We start from the raw sequence: 18,538 nt of genomic DNA, 5'->3' as shown, positions 1-18,538 counted from the left end.
ACCCTCCCATAGGACTTAATGAACTATGTCACCAAATCTCTCTATAGTTTGGTCTCCTTTGCAAAGTATTCCAGTTCTTGAATTCCAAAAGTTTATTCCTGTAACACTCTCTGCAGATACTCCTTCATGGACTGCTCAATGGCTGCCTACGCCCTAGTATCTCATCTCGAATTCAGACTGCTTTCCACTGGGTTCCTGAGACTACAGCTAAGTTCCAGCTCTTTTGCAGACATCTAACTTCACTAGGTTTCCACTGTCCTACGTTTCTCTGTGTTCCAGTATTTCTGAGTTGCACCAATTAATACTCCTTGTGGGCTAATTTCATCTCCACTGTAAGTGACCAAATGCCTCCTGAAATTACAATGATGCCCCAAGCTCTTCAGAGGCAACAGCAACAGCTTGGCTTTCTGAAGACCTGTTCTCTCTCCAACACAAAGCCAGCAACCTTTTGACCACGAACTCATATCCAGACTTTTTCTGAGCCCTGACTACCTTAGGACTGCCATCCCAGCACCTCTGCTACCTGCTGCTACTTACCCCTTTTAACCCACCATGCAGTCATCGTTTACCTTTTTCCTGCCATTCTGTGTCCAGTGATCAGGTTTTCACACCACCATCACTAAACTCTCTGCAACAGCCACCAAAGAACCTGGAGCACTGGACTGAGCATCTGCAGCCTATCCCATTTTGTTCATGCCTTGGGACTACCAGGACATGCCAGGAATTGAAGTTTTTGGCCAATGCTTATGCCTCACCCTTGAGAGGCAGATAAGTCTGTATTTCTGAACAAAGTCAATTGTGAACTTAAATGTGCTTTATTTTCTTTGCAGAACGTATCAACTTTTATTTTGACAGTGTATTCTACATAAAACATTTGATTTTAATTTGTTTCATTTTTTTACTGGTGTAACAGAAAATTAAGTACTCAACTGAAATGAATATATTTTTTCATACATCTGAAACTTAAGTTTTGATTTATAGGAAACCTTTGCAACACTTAATTTCTCATTTAATGCTCCGTAGATATTTTCTAATCATCCTGTTCAGAGCTGTCATTGCAACTTCTAGAGCAGGTGCGTCTCGAACCCAGACCTCTTCGCTCAGAAATAGGATCACCACTGCACCATAAGAGAATGGATGGCTATATCTGAGAAGAAGTGTATTTTAAGGAGGATTTTCAGCAAAGTGAAGAAGATGGAATGATTGAGTAAGAGAGGTTTAGGGAAGAAATTCCGCAATGTAAGGCAAGACTGACTGATGGTATTGCCAGAAATTGTGGTACAGAAGGAAGGAAGCACAAAGTCAAAATCACAGTCAGTTGAATCATAAAGAATGTAACATTTTTAAATGTGATATTTTGTTTTGTGCAAACCTGGACACAAGTGAGAAATCAAGCCTGAAACAGACATATTTATTGATGTGGATCAACCTGTGCAGCGATGTACCTTTGGAGCAAGTGGGACTTGATATTGGGTGTCCTGCCTCAGAGGTAGTGATATCCCCACTATGCCATAAAAGCCTCCCAGGCTTTCTATATTTTATAATCAACCAGTTCAGAGTTCTTGTTAGACATCTCTGGCATAGGTGGAATTTGAACCACCAGCACTAAATCACCATGTTCCAATTGATTAATTTACATACAAAACCAGTTAAGGGACTACTCAGGTCTTCAGCTACTTACACACAGCAGTCACTTGTTTCCCTATTATATCTATTCATTTAATCAAATAATTAGTTAATCATTAAGCCTTTAACTGCTTTGTGCATTAACAGATTCCCCTCTTTAAATAAGAAAAGACATATACAAACAATCTACAATCTTTGAACAAAACTAATTAACTGAACAAAATCATTATTTTCCATTTTATACCTGCTTAAAATACAACCGATCAAGAACTGAATTCTTTTTTTGATGTTTTGATAATATACAACTTTACATTAATCCTCTTTCTTTAAACACAATAAATTGTAATTAATTAGTGACCCAAACAAAAATTGATTTTAAACTGTTCTTATGACTCCTTCGCTACACCATCAGGTGTCATTGTTTGAACATCTCCACTTGGTGAAAGCATCTTTCATTTCTGAAAATTTCTGACAATTGCTGAATTATTTCAAGGCAAATGTTGTCTTTCTAATTTTTTTCAGCTAGAACATTCAATTCTTAATCATTTGACACCAGTCAAGTGTACGTTGTCCCAACGTTATTCACAACACTCCATGGGCAAATCATTGTATTGTATTGGATTTCCTTTAGAATTTTGGATAAATACATGCCTGTATTTATAGCCTCTACTTCCACCAATGTTTCAGAAGCTTTTAACTAAGAGTGGTTTCCCAGGCCATTCAATAATATTTATCCTTTTCCAGTAAATGTCTGATAAATGGGTGGCACGGTGGCACAGTGGTTAGCACTGCTGCCTCACAGCACCAGAGACCCGGGTTCAATTCCCGACTCAGGCGACTGACTGTGTGGAATTTGCACATTCTCCCCGTGTCTGCGTGGGTTTCCTCCGGGTGCTCCGGTTTCCTCCCACAGTCCAAAGATGTGCAGATCAGGTGAATTGGCCATGCTAAATTGCCCGTAGTGTTAGGTAAAGGGGTAAATGTAGGGGTATGGGTGGGTTGCGCTTCGGCGGGTCGGTGTGGACTTGTTGGGCCGAAGGGCCTGTTTCCACACTGTAAGTAATCTAATCAAAAAAATGCCTGCTAGACTCAAATAGATCCTGAACCATAGGCATATGAATCACCACTGAAAAAGACGAACTTCATATTGTTACACATTACTGTGTTAGCAGGTAGAAAACGAGGCCAGCAATTCACAGAGTTGTCACAGAAGTTAGATTTTATAAAAGTATGGAACATTTCACAATTTACCTGCCTGTTAGACCCAGGTTAATAGGAAGCACGGACCAGTACTTAGCAAGAATTACTATTTATTGCAAATGAATAGTTTCAAGCTCCAGGTAAACAATTATGAATCATTGATCTATAACTCTACTAATAAAAACTCTAATCCCTTTATAAAATACTTCCTAGACACACACACAAATATTGGTGTTATGGGTAAGAAAAAGGAAGGCAGTATATGGAATTTGCTGAGATCGTTAGGACCTGCTGTTGGTCATCTGACCAGCAAGACAGTTTGCCCCCGCTACCTAGTCATTCCAATTTAAGTTTAATGATTTGGGATCCAGAAAGACCTAGCAATTTGGATACAAAATTGGCTTGTTGATAGGAGACAGAGGGTGGTGGTAGACGGTTGTTTTTTGCAGTAGAGGCCTTTGTCAGGACAAACCCAGCATAGATAGCTGCATAGTAATATATACTCACACGGTACTTAGCCAGGGAGCTCTCAACATTGATGTCTGGCCCAAGTAAGACTTGAGGCATTAGGTGGAACATAAGAAAGCGTCCTGCTGCTAATTACTATGGCTGTTCCCACCCTTCCCTTCCACCCAGAGTATCCTCCATGTTGAACACTATGGACAAAGAAATTACTGAGAGTGACAAGAGCACAAAACTGTACTCTGGATGAGTGACTTCAGTGTCCATCACAAAGAATGACATGGCTGCATAACTACTGGCAGCTGGTCAAGATCTGAAGGACGGTATTGCAGCTATTGAGTAGCTGATGGCAAAGGAACCAGTGATCATCACCAATATTTATGCTTCAGATGCATATTTCAATGACCTCATCAGTAAGAGTGACCATTGTGCATTCCTGCATGCCAAACAGCACCTGACAGACAGAGCTAAGTGATTCCACAACAGACTGATCAGATCTCAGCTCTGCAGTCCAGCCACATCTAGTCATGAATGATGATGGACAATTAAACAACTAAAAGGAGTCAGGGCCTTAATAAATGCTCCCTTCTTCAATGATGGAGGCAACCAGTTCATCTGTGCAAAAATCAAGGCTGTAAAACTTGCATTGATCTTCAGCCATAGGTGCTGAGTGGATGATCCTTGTTGCCCTCCTCTGAGGTCACCAGCATCACAGATGCAAGTCTTCAACCAATTTCACTTAATGTGCAATCAAGAAAAGTTTAAAATCATTGAATCCTACAAAGGCTATAGGTCCTAACAGTACTTTGGCAATAATACTGAAGATGATCTCTGGAACTAATTGAGCCCCAAGCCAAGCTGTTCCAGTCCAGCTACAATATTGCAGTCTGTGCAATAGTGTGGAAAATTGTCCAGGCATGTCCTGTTTAGAAAAAGTATAACACATCCAACTTGACCAATTACTACCCCATCAATCTACTTTCAAATATCAATAAAGCGATAAAAGTGTCATTTCACAATGCTGTCAAACAAGACTTGCTCACTGATATTCAGTTTTAGTTTGGTACAGCCACTGAACTCCAAACGTCATTACAGCCTTGGTCCAAATATTGACAAAAGATTGAATTCCAGAGGAGAGGAGAGTGTGAATGTCTTGACATCAAGGTTGCAATTAACCAGGTATGATATCAGAAGCCCGAGCAAAAATGGAGTTAATGCAAAATGAGGAAAACTCTCTGGTATTTGCAGTCCTACCTGCCACAAAGGAAGATCATTGCGGTCTTTGGAGGATAGTTATCTCAGTTCTGGGACATCGTGGCAGGGGAGTATCTTCGGTCTAACCATCCTTGGCTGCTTCATCAATAACCTTTCCTCCAACATAAGTTCAAAAGTGGAAATAGTGGCTGACAATTGCACAATATTCATCAATATTTGTGACTCCTCAGATACTGAAGCAGTCTGTCTAAATGCAGCAAGACTGGACAATATCTAGGTTCAGGCTGACAAGTGGCAAGAAATATTTGTGCCAGTCAGTGACTGTCTCCAACAAGAGAGATTCTAACCACCTAGCCTTGACATAAAATGGTATTGCTGTCGTTGAAACTCCACTATCAACATTCTAGGGTTGCCATTAACCAGAAACTGAACTGGATTATCTTTATAAATACCATGGCTAGAAGTGCAGGCCAAAGGCTAAGAATCCTCGAGTGAATAACCCATTACAAGGCACAATTCAAGGCTCTGCTGGATAAGTGCAGCTCCAACAACACTCAAGATGCGTGGCATTATCCAGGATAAAGCCACTCAGTTGGAATGAGGAAGCCTCGCAGGGTGGAGAGATAAATGGGAGGGGGTGGGGCAGTGGGTGGATGGAGAACTGGGTAAAGGTGATAGGTCACAGAGGACAGTGGAGTGGATAGGTGGGAAGGAGGATTGACAGGTGGAACAGGTCATGACGATGGTGCTGAGCTGGAAGTTTGGAACTGGGATAAAGCAGGGGAAGGGGAAATGAGGAAACTGGTGAAGTCCACATTGATGCCCTGGGGTGAAGGGTTCTGAGGTGAAAGATAAGATGTTCTTCTTCCAGGCGTCGGGTGGTGAGGGAGTGGCGGTGGAGGAGGCCCTGGACCTGCATGTCCTCGGCATAGTGGGAGGGGGAGTTGAAATGTTCAGCCATGGGATGGTGGGGTTGATTGGTGCGGGTGTCCCGGCGATGTTCCCTGAAGCACTCTGCAAGAAGGTGTCCAGTCTTCCCAATGTAAAGGAGACTGCATCGGGAGCAACGGATGCAATAAATGATATATGTGGAAGTACAGGTGAAACTTTGGTTATGATTGGCACCTTTGGGGCCTTGGAGGTGAGGGGAGAAGGTGTGGGCGCAGGTTTTGTAATTCCTGCGGTGACAGGGGAAAATGCCAGGAGTGGAGGGTGATAAAGGGCTCCTGCCCCAAAACGTCGATTTTCCTGCTCCTCGGATGCTGCCTGACCTTCTGTGCTTTTCCAGCAATGACTGCCACAGAGCTCTGACCTAACCATCACAGTTATAGTTCAGCTCTCACGTAAGGACAACAATTTTTGAGCTGCAAATGGGATCGCAGGGAGAAAATGTTTAGGAAGTAATGTCCAATGGTTACATTCAATTTCAGGTCCACTTTCAAAACTTGGACTGCATTTACTGGTCTTCCATCTCTTTATCTGATTTTGTCAAACCATCAATTTTACCCCCAACTCTCATCTTCCACATTGTTTGTATTTACCAGCAGTTTTCATTATTATCTCTATAGTGTTGGCATCTTCCGTTTACAGGCCTCTTCTGGCAAATATGGTTTTTTAGTCTTAACTTCTATGTTGTCTGTCAGGCAAATAACTTGTCCTGCTTCTTTACATCAATTAGTCTGTATGGAGTCAGCCCTAACATGGTCTTCATAATTTTCCAATATATATGTACATGAAGTATGGTGTCTCATTACTTTCTATGACTTGCAAATATGTAATTATTGGCTATTAAACTCTAACAGTGCTCACTAATAGTTTAGTTGCCATGCTGTGAAATTACAGTTTTTCCATCTGTACCTTCTCGAATTTTCTATCCTTGTCTTTAACTTTTTCTGATGGTCTTATACAATGCTGTGAGACTCGTAAAAGTTTCTTGAAATCTCAGCTTTATTGAAGGCTCTTCTCCTTACATGCAGGGCATTCAAGTGCACAGAAAAAGTGGAGTTAATTACAGTCCCTTCCCAAGCCGGGTGGTGCTTACTCATTATTGAAGCAAATTTTGGATTTCTCCCAAAAACCAATCAATGAGCACTGTGGTCCCCAACTATTTGCAGCGAAATGTTCGCAATGACTGGCCATTGCAGGACAGATTTTAATGTGCAAGTTGGTTGTTCGATTTGGAGTTTGTAAAACATCTCATGTATTACTGCTTGATTTCTTTCTGACACACCATTACTATAAGTCCCCTCTGCTGCTGTGTTTATTACCATAGCACTTTATTTTCCCACTTATCTCTAAATTCTTCATTAACACTTTTTGTCTGTTTTCACCTATTCCTGAATTGTCTTTTATGAGTTTAGATTAGATTAGATTACTTACAGTGTGGAAACAGGCCCTTCGGCCCAACAAGTCCACACCGACCCGCCGAAGCGCAACCCACCCATACCCCTACATTTACCCCTTACCTAACACTACGGGCAATTTAGCATGGCCAATTCACCTGACCTGCACATCTTTGGACTGTGGGAGGAAACCGGAGCACCCGGAGGAAACCCACACAGACACGGGGAGAACGTGCAAACTCCACACAGTCAGTCGCCTGAGTCGAGAATTGAACCCGGGTCTCAGGCGCTGTGAGGCAGCAGTGCTAACCACTGTGCCACCGTGCCGTCCCGTGCCGTATTTCAATCCAATTCCTACCCATTTCACTATTATCTTGACTACTATTGCTCCTTACTCTTTATATATTATTGCAGACTGCTTAAATCTAGTTGCCATGACTACAAAATTCAAGATGAAAGTGTATTTCTGCTTATCCCATACTTGCAAGTCCATTGCTGCAACTTTGTTAAAGTCTCTTACCATGGGCTGTGATATCTTCCTTATTTTTTTTAAATATCACACTTATCATTGATCCCTTTTATAGGGGTACTCAACATCCATTACTCCTGTGTCCTTGGAAAGAGTTTGAACAGTGTAAATATTGATAAGCAAACATCTGTTTTGGTTTTATGTTAGTTAGCCTTTTTCTTTTGAATTCCTATCATCTGATGACATTAACACTTGTTGAATATTTTAATTAGAGAAGTCGGATCTCATTAAATGAGTACATTAATATCCAGATTGTGTAAAGAATAAATCCACTGATTTCCCAATAACAATGACCTTGTAATGATTTATATCCAGTTTGATTTGAGGTTTTTCCTCAGGCAGCCTGCTCAACAATAAAAGTATTTCATTTGATATTGGATATTGGTAAAATGGTTTAGCCCAGTTATGTTATACGGAGTCATCACCCTCTTTAGTGATTCCAGCATGTTTCCCTCCCTTACCTGAAATTCGTAGAACTCTCAAAGTTGTTAACTCTACTTCCAGTCCTTGTTCTTTCAAGAATTTAGGTAACTTCTTTATCAATCCGCTGCACACATTGTATGTCCCAACTGAATTAACTCTGGACCTAAAATGTTCACAACTAGGCTGCGGCTTCTTGTAACTGTACACTTTCTGTCTGATCAATATCATTGTTTTCTCCTTCCAAGCCTTCTGTGTGGCAGGCAATTTGAAAACCTGAGGTTACCATGAAAGACTCTCACTCTCAACCTTGCCCCTTACTTGAGGTATGGTGACCCTCCAGTTAAATCGCCACCAGTTGTCTCTCTCTAATGAGAGAGCAGCTGTATGGTCTAGTAAGACTGTGGCGACTTGACTGCCATTTAGGGCAATTCAATGCATAATAATATTTTGTATCCTATCTAAAACATCTGTTAACCCTGCTTCTGCCATTCCTGAGATTCATACTTCAGTTAAAGTTATCCAGTTGCTGTTGCCTGTTATATTTGCAGGATGCACCTCTACCTCTCTCATTTTAATTATGATTTTCATTTCATATTGATGCTGTCAGCCTGTATTTGGGCTGTCTTTCATTTCTGCTACCATTGGCTTTTTGTTATTTACGTTATTGCCGAATGCCCCATTTGAGCTATGAAAGCCACTGGGAATGAATGTTTTTTCAGGAACTTTTTTTAAGGCTTCTGACACCTGCTCCAAAAGTGTGTTTCTTTCTGAAACTCTACCTCCAGTGATGTAATTTTGGACATCTTGGCATAGTCCAACAGTTTAAAGGTCAGCACATAATTAGGAATCTTTAAATAAAATTTTCACATTCTTGAATATAGACTATCAAATCCCATTATATATTCTTCTACAGAATATCCATCCTCTTTTCCAAACTTCTCAAAGCTTAAGCATGCCTCTTATACATTTCAGGTTATCTTTCTTTTAAATTTGACCATAAAATGTAATAGATTTTCCAAACTTTCCTCAGTGTTCAGTTGTTGAGCTTCTAGATCTGTCTCCATCTCTCTCATGCACAACTCATTCCATCTTTCTTTCAGTCTAAATTTTTTTAAATTCTGACAATAGTTCTTTATCCTTCAATCTTTATGAAGGGATGACTTTTTTACTTTCATTCCTGTTCTTTTATTTCGTCTTCTAGTCTTTACCAAATGTCTGAATTCTCACCTAATTCCAGTTGACCATAATTGCAACTCATTTGTTCACCAGTGGCCCTTCAGTATTTTGCCTATATGGCTGTTCATAGGTAAGGTTGGTCATTAGCTGCTGGAATGTTAACAGGATTGTAAGTAAACGAGAGTCCTGTTCTTGGTATTATCCCATGTGTAAAAGTGCATATAAAGTAAATCTTCTCTGATTTTGTTTTTTACAGGTCACTTATGTCATTGCTGCTGTAGCTGAGACAGCAGAGATGAGGCATTGAATTTGGGAATATTTTAGATAATTTAATACTATATCCTTCAGTGCATTTGCAGAATGAACTATCATGAAAAGTTGATTATGATGACACTGACTACAGAAATCTCAGCATTAAAACGAGCAGTTGAAATTGTTTTTCTTGTTTGAAGGGCATCCATCATGTTTAAAGTTCTCTCCAGAGTTAACTGCCCATGTGAAAACCTTAAGGTGGCAGTGTATTGAGTGCAAGACCTGCAGTGCTTGTCGAGATCAAGGGAAAAATGCTGTAAGTATTTGTTCACTAACTCCTTCCCTCTCACCCCATCCCATTCTCTTACTTCTCACGTCCCTGCTTCCCCTCCTTTCCTGCCCCCCTCCTCACTCTCCCTTCCCCTTCTGTCCCTCTTTCTCTTTTCTCTCTCTTCCTTTGTTCTTTCCATCTTTCTATTTTCGATCCTTTCCTCCTTTTCTTTGCTTCTCATGCTTTGGTTCTCTTCCTTGAGTTGTTCTTTGCACCCTCAATTTGCTCACCATTTGTTTTAATCTCTGAAGAATGCTCAGTTTCCTCTTTACTTATGAATCTATTATCAGTAGTGCAAAATTAGTACTTTCTGTAAGGTACCTTTGTACATTAGAAGTAATGAAACTTGTTGCCAAGTGACCACACTATTTTTGGAGACTCTCTAGGTTGTATGAATTTTAAAATGGGCATATTTTTGAAGCGTGAGGGACCTTGTTGATAGTGAGAACACCATGGACCAGGTTAATAGGTTTGAACATCTTGATAGTAAGAAAGTGGATCTGCTGGAAATTCTGGGAAGCATCAAGGTAGATACGTCCCCAGGGCCAGACCAGATATATCCAGGATTACTACGGGAAGTGAGAAATGAGATTGCTGCGCCTCTAGTGATAATCTTTGCATCCTCACTCTCCTCGGGGTAGTACCAGATAATTGCAGGGAGGTGAATGTTGTTTCTCTGTTCAAGAAAGGGAAAAGGAATTCCCTGGGAATTGTAGAGCAAGTCAGTCTTACATCTGTGGTAAGCAAGGTATGGAAAGGATTCTGAGGGATAGGATTTATAACTACTTGGAAAAACATAGTTTGACTAAAAATAGCATGGCTTTGTGAGGAGCAGGTCATGCCTCACAAGCCTTATTGAGTTCTTTGAGGATGTAGCGAGACATGCTGACGATGGCCGAGCAGTGGATGTGGTGTATATGGATTTCAGAAAGGCACTCAGTAAGGTTCCCCAAGGTAGGCTCATTCAGGAAGTTAGGCAGTATGGGATGCAGGGAAATTTACCTGTCTGGATACAGAATTGGCTGACCGATAGAAGACAGTGATGGAAAGTATTCTGTCTGGAGGTCACCGACCATTGGAGTTCAGCAGAGATCTGTTCTTGGGCCTCTGCTCGTTGTAATTTTTATAAATGACTTGCATAAAGAAGTGGAAGGCTGGTTTAGTAAGTTTGCCAATGACACAAAGGTCGGTAGTATTGTAGATAGTGTCGAAGGCTGTTGCAGGCTACAACAAGACATTGACAGGATGCAGAGCCTGGCTGAGAAGTGGCAGATGGAGTTCAGTCTGGATCAGTGCGAAGTGACTCATTTTGCAAAGTCGAATTTTAATACTGAATACAGGATTAAAGGCAGGAATCTTGGCAGTGTGGAGGAACAGTGGGATCTTGGGGTCCACATATGTAGATTCCTCAAAGTTGCCATCCAAGTTGATAGGGTTGTAAAGAAGGCATATGGTGTTTTGGCTTTCATTAACAGGGTGATTGGGTTTAAGAGCCACAAGGGTTTGCTGCAGCTCTATAAAACCTTGGTTAGATCACACTTGGAATATTGTGTCCAGTTCTGGTCGCGTCACTATAGGAAGGATGTGGATGGTTTGAACAGGTTGCAGAGGAGATTTACCAGGATGCTGTCTGGATTGGATGGCTTATCTTATGAACAGAGGTTGTGTGAGCTAGGACTTTTCAAACTGGAGAAAAGAAGGAAGAGAGGTGACTTAATAGAGGTATACAAGGTAATGAGAAGCATAGATAGAGTAAATAGCGAGAGACCTTTCCCTAGGACAGGAATGGCTCTCACAGGAAGTCATAATTTTAAGGTGACTGGAGCAAGGTATAGGAGAGATGTCAGAGGTAGTTTCTTTATACTGAGTAGTGGGTGCGTGGAATGCACTGCCAGCGGTGGTAGTAGAGTTAGGGATGTTTAAGCAGCTGCTGGACAAGCACCCAGCAGTAAATTGAGGGGCGTGTAGGTTAGGTTAATGTACTGTTCTATGTCCTATGATTTTAATTTGTTTATGTGACATCAATGTTGATGAGGCACGCACCAATTGCTCTTGAAAAGGTATTTGTGAGCTGTCTTCTTGAATCACTGTGGCCAGTGTTGGTTCGGTACATGCAGAGTATTTCAAAGTTGTGAGGTCCAAGATATTGACCTGGTAATGATGAAGGAACAGTGGTATAATTCCAAGTCAGGATTGAGCGTGACTTGAAATTTGCAGATGCTGATGGTGCCACATACGTGTATCTCTTGTTTACTAATCTCTAGAGATCAGGGGATTGGAAGATGCTGTGAAGCACTTTGCCTAACTGCTGCAATGCATCTCAAATAAAAGTGTACATTTCAATCACAATGTACTGAAGGTCGAGGGAGTGTGTGTTGAGCATGATGCACAGGATGCCAACTAAGTGAGGTGCTTTTGCCAGCATGAGATAGTTTTGTTGCTGTGCAGGTGGGGGGAGGGGGTGAGCGGTTGTAGCAAATGGTAGCTGAGACTGGAATGGGTAGATAAAGGTAGGGCTAATGGTGATAGGTCGGAGAGGAGGATGGAGCGGATCAGTGGGAAGGAAGATGGACAGGTCATGAGGACGGTGCTGAGTTGGAAGGTTGGATCTGGTAACCCAGATCCAACCTTTCAACTTCGCAACACCCTCACGAACTGTCCATCTTCCTTCCCACCGATCCACTCTACCCTCCTCTCCGATCTATCACTATTACTCCCACTTCCGTCTACCTATCGTACTGTCAACTACCTTTCCCCCTAACCCCCCAACCTCGCTTTGGTTCACAAGGCTCATTCCTGATGAAGGGTTTATGCCCGAAACATTGATTCTCTTGCTCCTCTGATGCTGCCTGACCTGCTGTGTTTTTCCAGCACCACACTCTCTACTCTGATATTCAGCATCTGCAGTTCTCACTTTCTCCCGGGATGTCTTCCTAGGTCCACCATTGGTTGCTGGGCCTTTTTACTTTGCACCTTTGAAGTATTCTTTAAAAGAAATAATTATTGTATTGAAGCTATTATTGTTATTGAAATAATTATACCAATGCTAAAAGGAGACATTAAGTCAGTTTTTTGGCTTGCAGGCTTGGAAAAGGAACACCAATTTGTCCACCTGAGAATAGGATCCAATAATAAATTTATCATTAATGTATATTAAACCAGAAACAGGTTCATAATACTGTAGTTACTTAGTAATTTTAACATTTGTTTACAGTTTAGTACAATTTAAACACACAAGTGACTTTATGTGTTGAAATACTCTGCAATTTTTCTTTCTCTAGGATAACATGCTTTTTTGTGATTCCTGTGATCGAGGATTTCACATGGAATGCTGTGACCCACCACTCTCCAAAATGCCAAAAGGTATCACTGAGGCTAATGTATTGGAGATTTATTTGTTATTTTCAAAATGTACTTGTCTATAATTACAAATAGAGAGACACTAGCTTTGGATTTGTGTACGAGAGGACTAATGATATGAAGATATAAATTTACACACCCGAAGAGATCAATCCTGCATCCTGCACCCAGGCTGAACTGGAGCAGTTCATTGGCTTCGCCCACAATTTCCACCCTATCCTTAAATTCACTTGGCCTATCTTGGATACCTCGCATTCTTTTCTTGACCTCTTCATTTCCATCTATAGCGACAGCCCACAGATGGGCACTTACTATAAACCCACAGACTCCCATAACTACCTGGACTACATCTCCCCCCACCAGTATCCTATAAGAACTCCATCTCATTTTCCCAATACTTCCACCTCCATTACATTTACTCAGACAAGGAGACATTCCACTCCCAAGTATCCCAGATGTCTAACTATTTTGAACAACGTGCTTTTCCCCACTCTGTCATCCAGATAGCCCTCCACTGCACCTCCTGCATTCCCTGCTGCACTGCGCTAAACTCCCTCCAAATGCAATAAATATGGGGTCCTCCTTGTCCTGATATACCACCCCACCAGTCTTCGCATCCAACATATCATCCTTAAACACTTGCACTAATTCCAATTAGACCCTACCACCAAGAACATCTTCCCCTCCCCACCCCTCTCTGCCTTCCACAAGGACCATTCTCTTCACTAATGCTTGGTTCCCACCACTATCCCCACCAACCTCCACAAACTTCCTGGTAGTTTCGCCTGCAACTGTAAAAGATGCAAAACCTGCCAGCATACCTCCCTCCTCACCTCTGTCCAGGGCCCTAAACAGTTCTTTCAGGTAAGACAGAGGTTCACTTGCCTCTCCTCCAAACTAGTTTAATGTATCTGGTGCTTCCGATGTGGTCTTCTGTATATCTATGAGACCAAATGTAAACTTAAGGCATGTTTTGCCAAGCATCTAGCTGGGCCCCCAGGGGTGACCTCGCAGTCACCGCCCATTTTCATTCCCCTTTCGATTCCCTTTCCGACATGACTATCTTAGGCCTCATCCAGCGAATCAGACCACGCATTGGAGGAACAATATCACATCTTCCGCCTAGGCAGCCTACAGCCCAGAGGACTCAACATTAAGTTCTCCAATTTCAAATAACCTCCCTTCCCATTCCCCGACTCCTTTTCCAGACCCACCTCCTCCTTTCTCTTCCGCTGACCAACCCTTGAAGCTACCAATTGGATTCACTCCTCCCGTTGACCAACCAGGTCATACCCTCTACCTGTGTTCACGTATCCTTACCTGACCACTCCGCCCCTTTCCCCATCCAACAACCTCCTTCATTCCCCCCTTATCTGCAGCTCCCCTTATACCCACCCCCCGGCTTGAAGAAAGATTACATCCAAAATATTGACTTCTTCACCTCCTGATGCTGCCTGGCTTTTTGTGTTCTTCCAACCTCCTGTTTGCGTACATTTAATTGGAGTAAGGCAAATTTTAATGCTGTGAGATAAGAATCTTCCAAAAATTGATTGGAGTAGACTGTTTGCAGGTAAAGGGATGTCTGATAAGTGGGGATGCTTTCAAAAATGTGATAATGAGAGTTCAGAGCTGTAATGTTCCTGTCAGAGTGAAAGGTAACACAAGGCTCGTAGGATTAGAGAACAACAAATGAATAAAGATTCCAGTCAAGAATAAAAAAGAATCATACGTTTGATATTGACAACTGGGTTCAAATTAATCTCGTGAAAAGTATAATGTATGCAGGGTTATTCTTAAGAGAGAGTTCAAGAAGACAAAGAGAGGATACAAGGTAGCCTTGGCAAATAAGATTAAGGAGAGATTCTGCAAGTACATTAAGGAAAAGAGAGCAACTAGAGAGAGTAGGGCACCTTAAAGACCAAAGAAGTCATCTTTTTGTTGAACCTCAGGAGATGGGAGAGATATTAAAAGAATATTTTGCATCAGTTTTTACTGTGGAGAAAGAAATGTAGGCTAGAGAACTCAGGGAATTAAATACTGATATTTCGAAAACAGTTCGCATTACAGAAGAGGATGGAGATCTTGGAAAATATAAAGGTGGATGAATCTCCAAGACTTAACCTAGTGTATCACAGAATATTATGGGAAGTTAGGGAAATTGCAGGGCTTCTTGCAGAAATATTTCTATTATCTATAAGTGTGGGTGAGATGTTGGGTGACTGGAGAGTGGCTAATGTTGTGCCTTTGTTTAAGAAGGGATGTAAGGAGAATGCTAGGAACTATAGACCTGAGTCTGACGTTAGTAGTACTTAAATTGTTGGAAGTGGTTCTGAGAGGCAAGGAATGATGAGGGATAGCCAGCATGGGTTTGTGTGAGGGAAATCGTGCCTCACAAACTTGATTGAATTGTTTGAGAAACAAATCAAGCCGATTGATAAGGGTAGAGCAGTAGACATTGTTTACTTGGATATTTGTAAAGCCTTTTATAAGATTCTGTATGGTAGACTGATTAGTAAAGTTAGATCACATGAGATTCAGGGTAAACTTGCCAATTGGTAACAAAAATGGCTGAACGGCAGGAATCTGAGTGATGGTGGAGCGCTGTTTTTTGGACTGGAGGTCTGTGACCAGTGATGTTTCACAGAGGTTGGTGCTGGGTCCGTTTTTTGTTTGTAATTTATATAAATGATTTTGATGAGAATATAAACTGCATAGTTAGTAAGTTTGCGGATGACACCAAAATTGGTTGTATGGTGAATAGTGAAGAAAGTTACCTAAGATTACAAAGAGATCTTGATCACTTGGGTCAGTGGGCTGAAGGGCAACAGTTAGAGTTTAATTTGGATAAATGAGAGGTATTTTATTTTGGTAAAACAAACAAGGGAGCAGGACTGTACAATTGAAAGAAGGGCTGTTAAAAATAGAGACACCTAAGGTTCAGTTACATAATTGTTTGAAGTTTGTGTCGGGTGGTTAAGAAGGAATTTTATATGCTTGCCTTTAATCAGACCTTTTGAGTATAGGAGTTGGGAATGTTATGTTGAGGTTGTACAGGTCATTGTTGAGACGAGACTGGTCATTGTTGAGGCCTCTTCTGAAGTACTGTGTCCAGTTCTGGTCTCCCTGTTAGAGAAAGATTATTATTAAGCTGCAGAGGGTTCAGGAGAGATTTACCGGGATATTGGGCGGCAGGGTGGCACAGTGGTTAGCACTGCTGCCTCACAGTGCCAGAGACTCGGGTTCAATGCCTGCCTCAGGCAACTGTCAGTGTGGAGTTTGCACATTCTCCCAGTGTCTGCGTGGGTTTCCTCCGGGTGCTCCGGTTTCCTCCCACAGTCCAAAAATGTGTAGGTTAGGTGAATTGGTCATGCTAAATTGCCTGTAGTGTTAGGTGAAGGGGTAAATGTAGGGGAATGGGTCTCGGTGGGTTGCTCTTTGGAGGGTTGGTGTGGTCTTGTGGGGCTGAAGGGCCTGTTTCCACACTGTAAGTAGTCTAAGTAATCTAATCTAATCTAATTGCTGGGAATTGAGGGTCTGAGTAACAAGGGGAGGCGGGGTGGGCTGGGACTTTTTTCACTAAAGTGTAGAGGTTTATAAAATCACGAGATTTAAATCTCAGATTTAAAACGATCAACTAACCTTGCACCTTCTGCATTTGTGTCAGAAGGTTCCAAACCTCAACCATCCTTTGTATATGGAAGCATTTCCTAACATTTCTCCTGAACAGTCCAGCTATAAATCTCAGACTATGCCCCCTAGTTCTAGAACCTCCAACCAGTTTAACTTTATCTACCCAGTCTTTTCCTGAAGACTTTGATCAGTTCACCCCTTAACATTCTAAAATCTCGAGAAAACATGTCAATTTTGTTTAATCTTGCCTCATGACTTAACTTCTGACATCCAGGTATTATTCTTGTGTTTGGACTATCCTGGCCTGTGTCTCATAGCTGCGGATTGGCTTATGCAGCTGAGCCATCGTGACCTTAACCCTTTCAATAATTTTTTGAACTTAACTATATCGCTTAGTGCCCAAGTCCTACCCTATTTCTACACTACTTTGATATCATCAGTTCTAGTAAACTGCTAAGCATCTAATCTACTTAGAATTTTCTGACATGTGACATTTCTGTGAAATTGCCTTTCATTCACAGTTCTTTCCTGTCTTTTCTCATCTAACCACTTTATTTCTGAAACATTGAAATCCTTCAGTTGTCAACATTCTGAATTCTTGCTTTTTATTCTTGCTCAAATAAGTCTTATCTACTGACCTTGCTTGAGCAGTTGGTAGGTATCAGTTTAAATTACTACATTGTTGTTACTATCGTATATTGCTTATTACCATCCTGATTGCTTCTGTCCCCTCCATTTATTTTCTTATTTACACCTTTTTCAAGTTAATGTCATTCCTCAACCTGTCTTCACTTGTCTATTCTGGTAAAATTTCCTGTAATCTTAGTTCCAACATATAATCAGAGCCACATTTTTATAAAAGTGGGTATATGTTTTTGTGAACAAATTTTCCGTTTGACTTGTGGCCATTTTATAGTTTTCTATTATGTTTTTGCTAGTAATGCAAGAGGGTCAGAGGAAACAGAAAATATCTGAATCTCTAGCATTCTTGTAATTTGTGATTGTGCTGCAGAATTTCATCACATGCTACCTTAATGTGTGATAATTTCAAATTACACCTCATTAGCTTGCAATTAAATCATTGTTATCCTTTAATCTCCAGTCCCATCTGTTTTTTGGTATTCTTTCTGGACTGCTCTCTCCTCCACATACAAGCTCCATATTATTCAATGAGATTTATTTCCCATATTTCAGTGAAAGCTAATTATTGTTCTAGTTAAAGAATCTTCTATTCATCAAGTGGGTTTAGAAAAATCTTCCATTGATTTGAGTTTCATGACTGTGAAGTGGTATTTGTGGGAGAAGGAACCTTCTGAGCTCTGATGATATCATGGAATCTCTTCTGTAAGTGTGCCAACAGTGTTGTTAAATTATTGCTTCTGAGTTCTGTTTCTAATTGTGAGCTATCTAAAATGCAAATTTAACAAAATCCTCATTTCCTGAAATGTTTTCTGACTTACATATTTTCATCGCAGGAATGGATTTAAAGCTTCACATGATTTGTAGATTCTAAATAGATATATGGCACAGATTGGAAACTTTGTTGAGAAAGCTAATGGCTGTATCCTTTATGACAGGAATGTGGATCTGTCAAATCTGCAGACCAAAGAAAAAGGGAAGAAAGCTACTTCATGAGAAAGCCGCACAGATCAAACGTCGTTATGCGAAACCAGTAGGACGTCCCAAAAATAAACTAAAGCAAAGAACCATGTATGTGTATTATTTGAAACAAGTATAACAAATGTTTAAAGATATTTGCAGTGCAGTATTTGAAAGAAGTAACCCTGATAAATTTCCTTCTAATTACCGTGCCTTCAAACCAAAATGCTGCCCCCTAGATTGACTAGACACAAAGTTGTTTAAATTAATAATGTAGCTTTTGAAAATTGATGCTCCATTTAAAAGAAAATCACATTATCTATAAATATTAAACAGTGACAAAAATTAAATTGTCTATATTATTATTCAAACATCCCATATCATGATACCTCA

At 40.9% G+C, this 18,538-nt stretch overlaps 1 protein-coding gene across 1 annotated transcript in view; it reads left to right on the top strand.

Moving 5' to 3' along the window:
• The window catches only part of kat6b (K(lysine) acetyltransferase 6B), a 210,042-nt gene that overhangs the window by 85,294 nt on the left and 106,210 nt on the right, over positions 1–18,538 (top strand). Inside the window, exons 4-6 of the mRNA XM_060854023.1 lie at positions 9,426–9,541; positions 12,838–12,919; positions 18,124–18,256. Coding sequence (XP_060710006.1) covers positions 9,426–9,541; positions 12,838–12,919; positions 18,124–18,256 — 331 coding nt within the window. The remainder of the gene's footprint in view (positions 1–9,425; positions 9,542–12,837; positions 12,920–18,123; positions 18,257–18,538) is intronic.

The sequence above is a fragment of the Hemiscyllium ocellatum genome, chromosome 43 (assembly GCF_020745735.1).
Source record: "Hemiscyllium ocellatum isolate sHemOce1 chromosome 43, sHemOce1.pat.X.cur, whole genome shotgun sequence".
Classification (NCBI taxonomy): Eukaryota; Metazoa; Chordata; class Chondrichthyes; order Orectolobiformes; family Hemiscylliidae; genus Hemiscyllium; species Hemiscyllium ocellatum.
The sequence above is the reverse complement of the archived record's forward strand: the minus strand, read 5'-3'. Positions and strand labels throughout refer to the sequence as shown.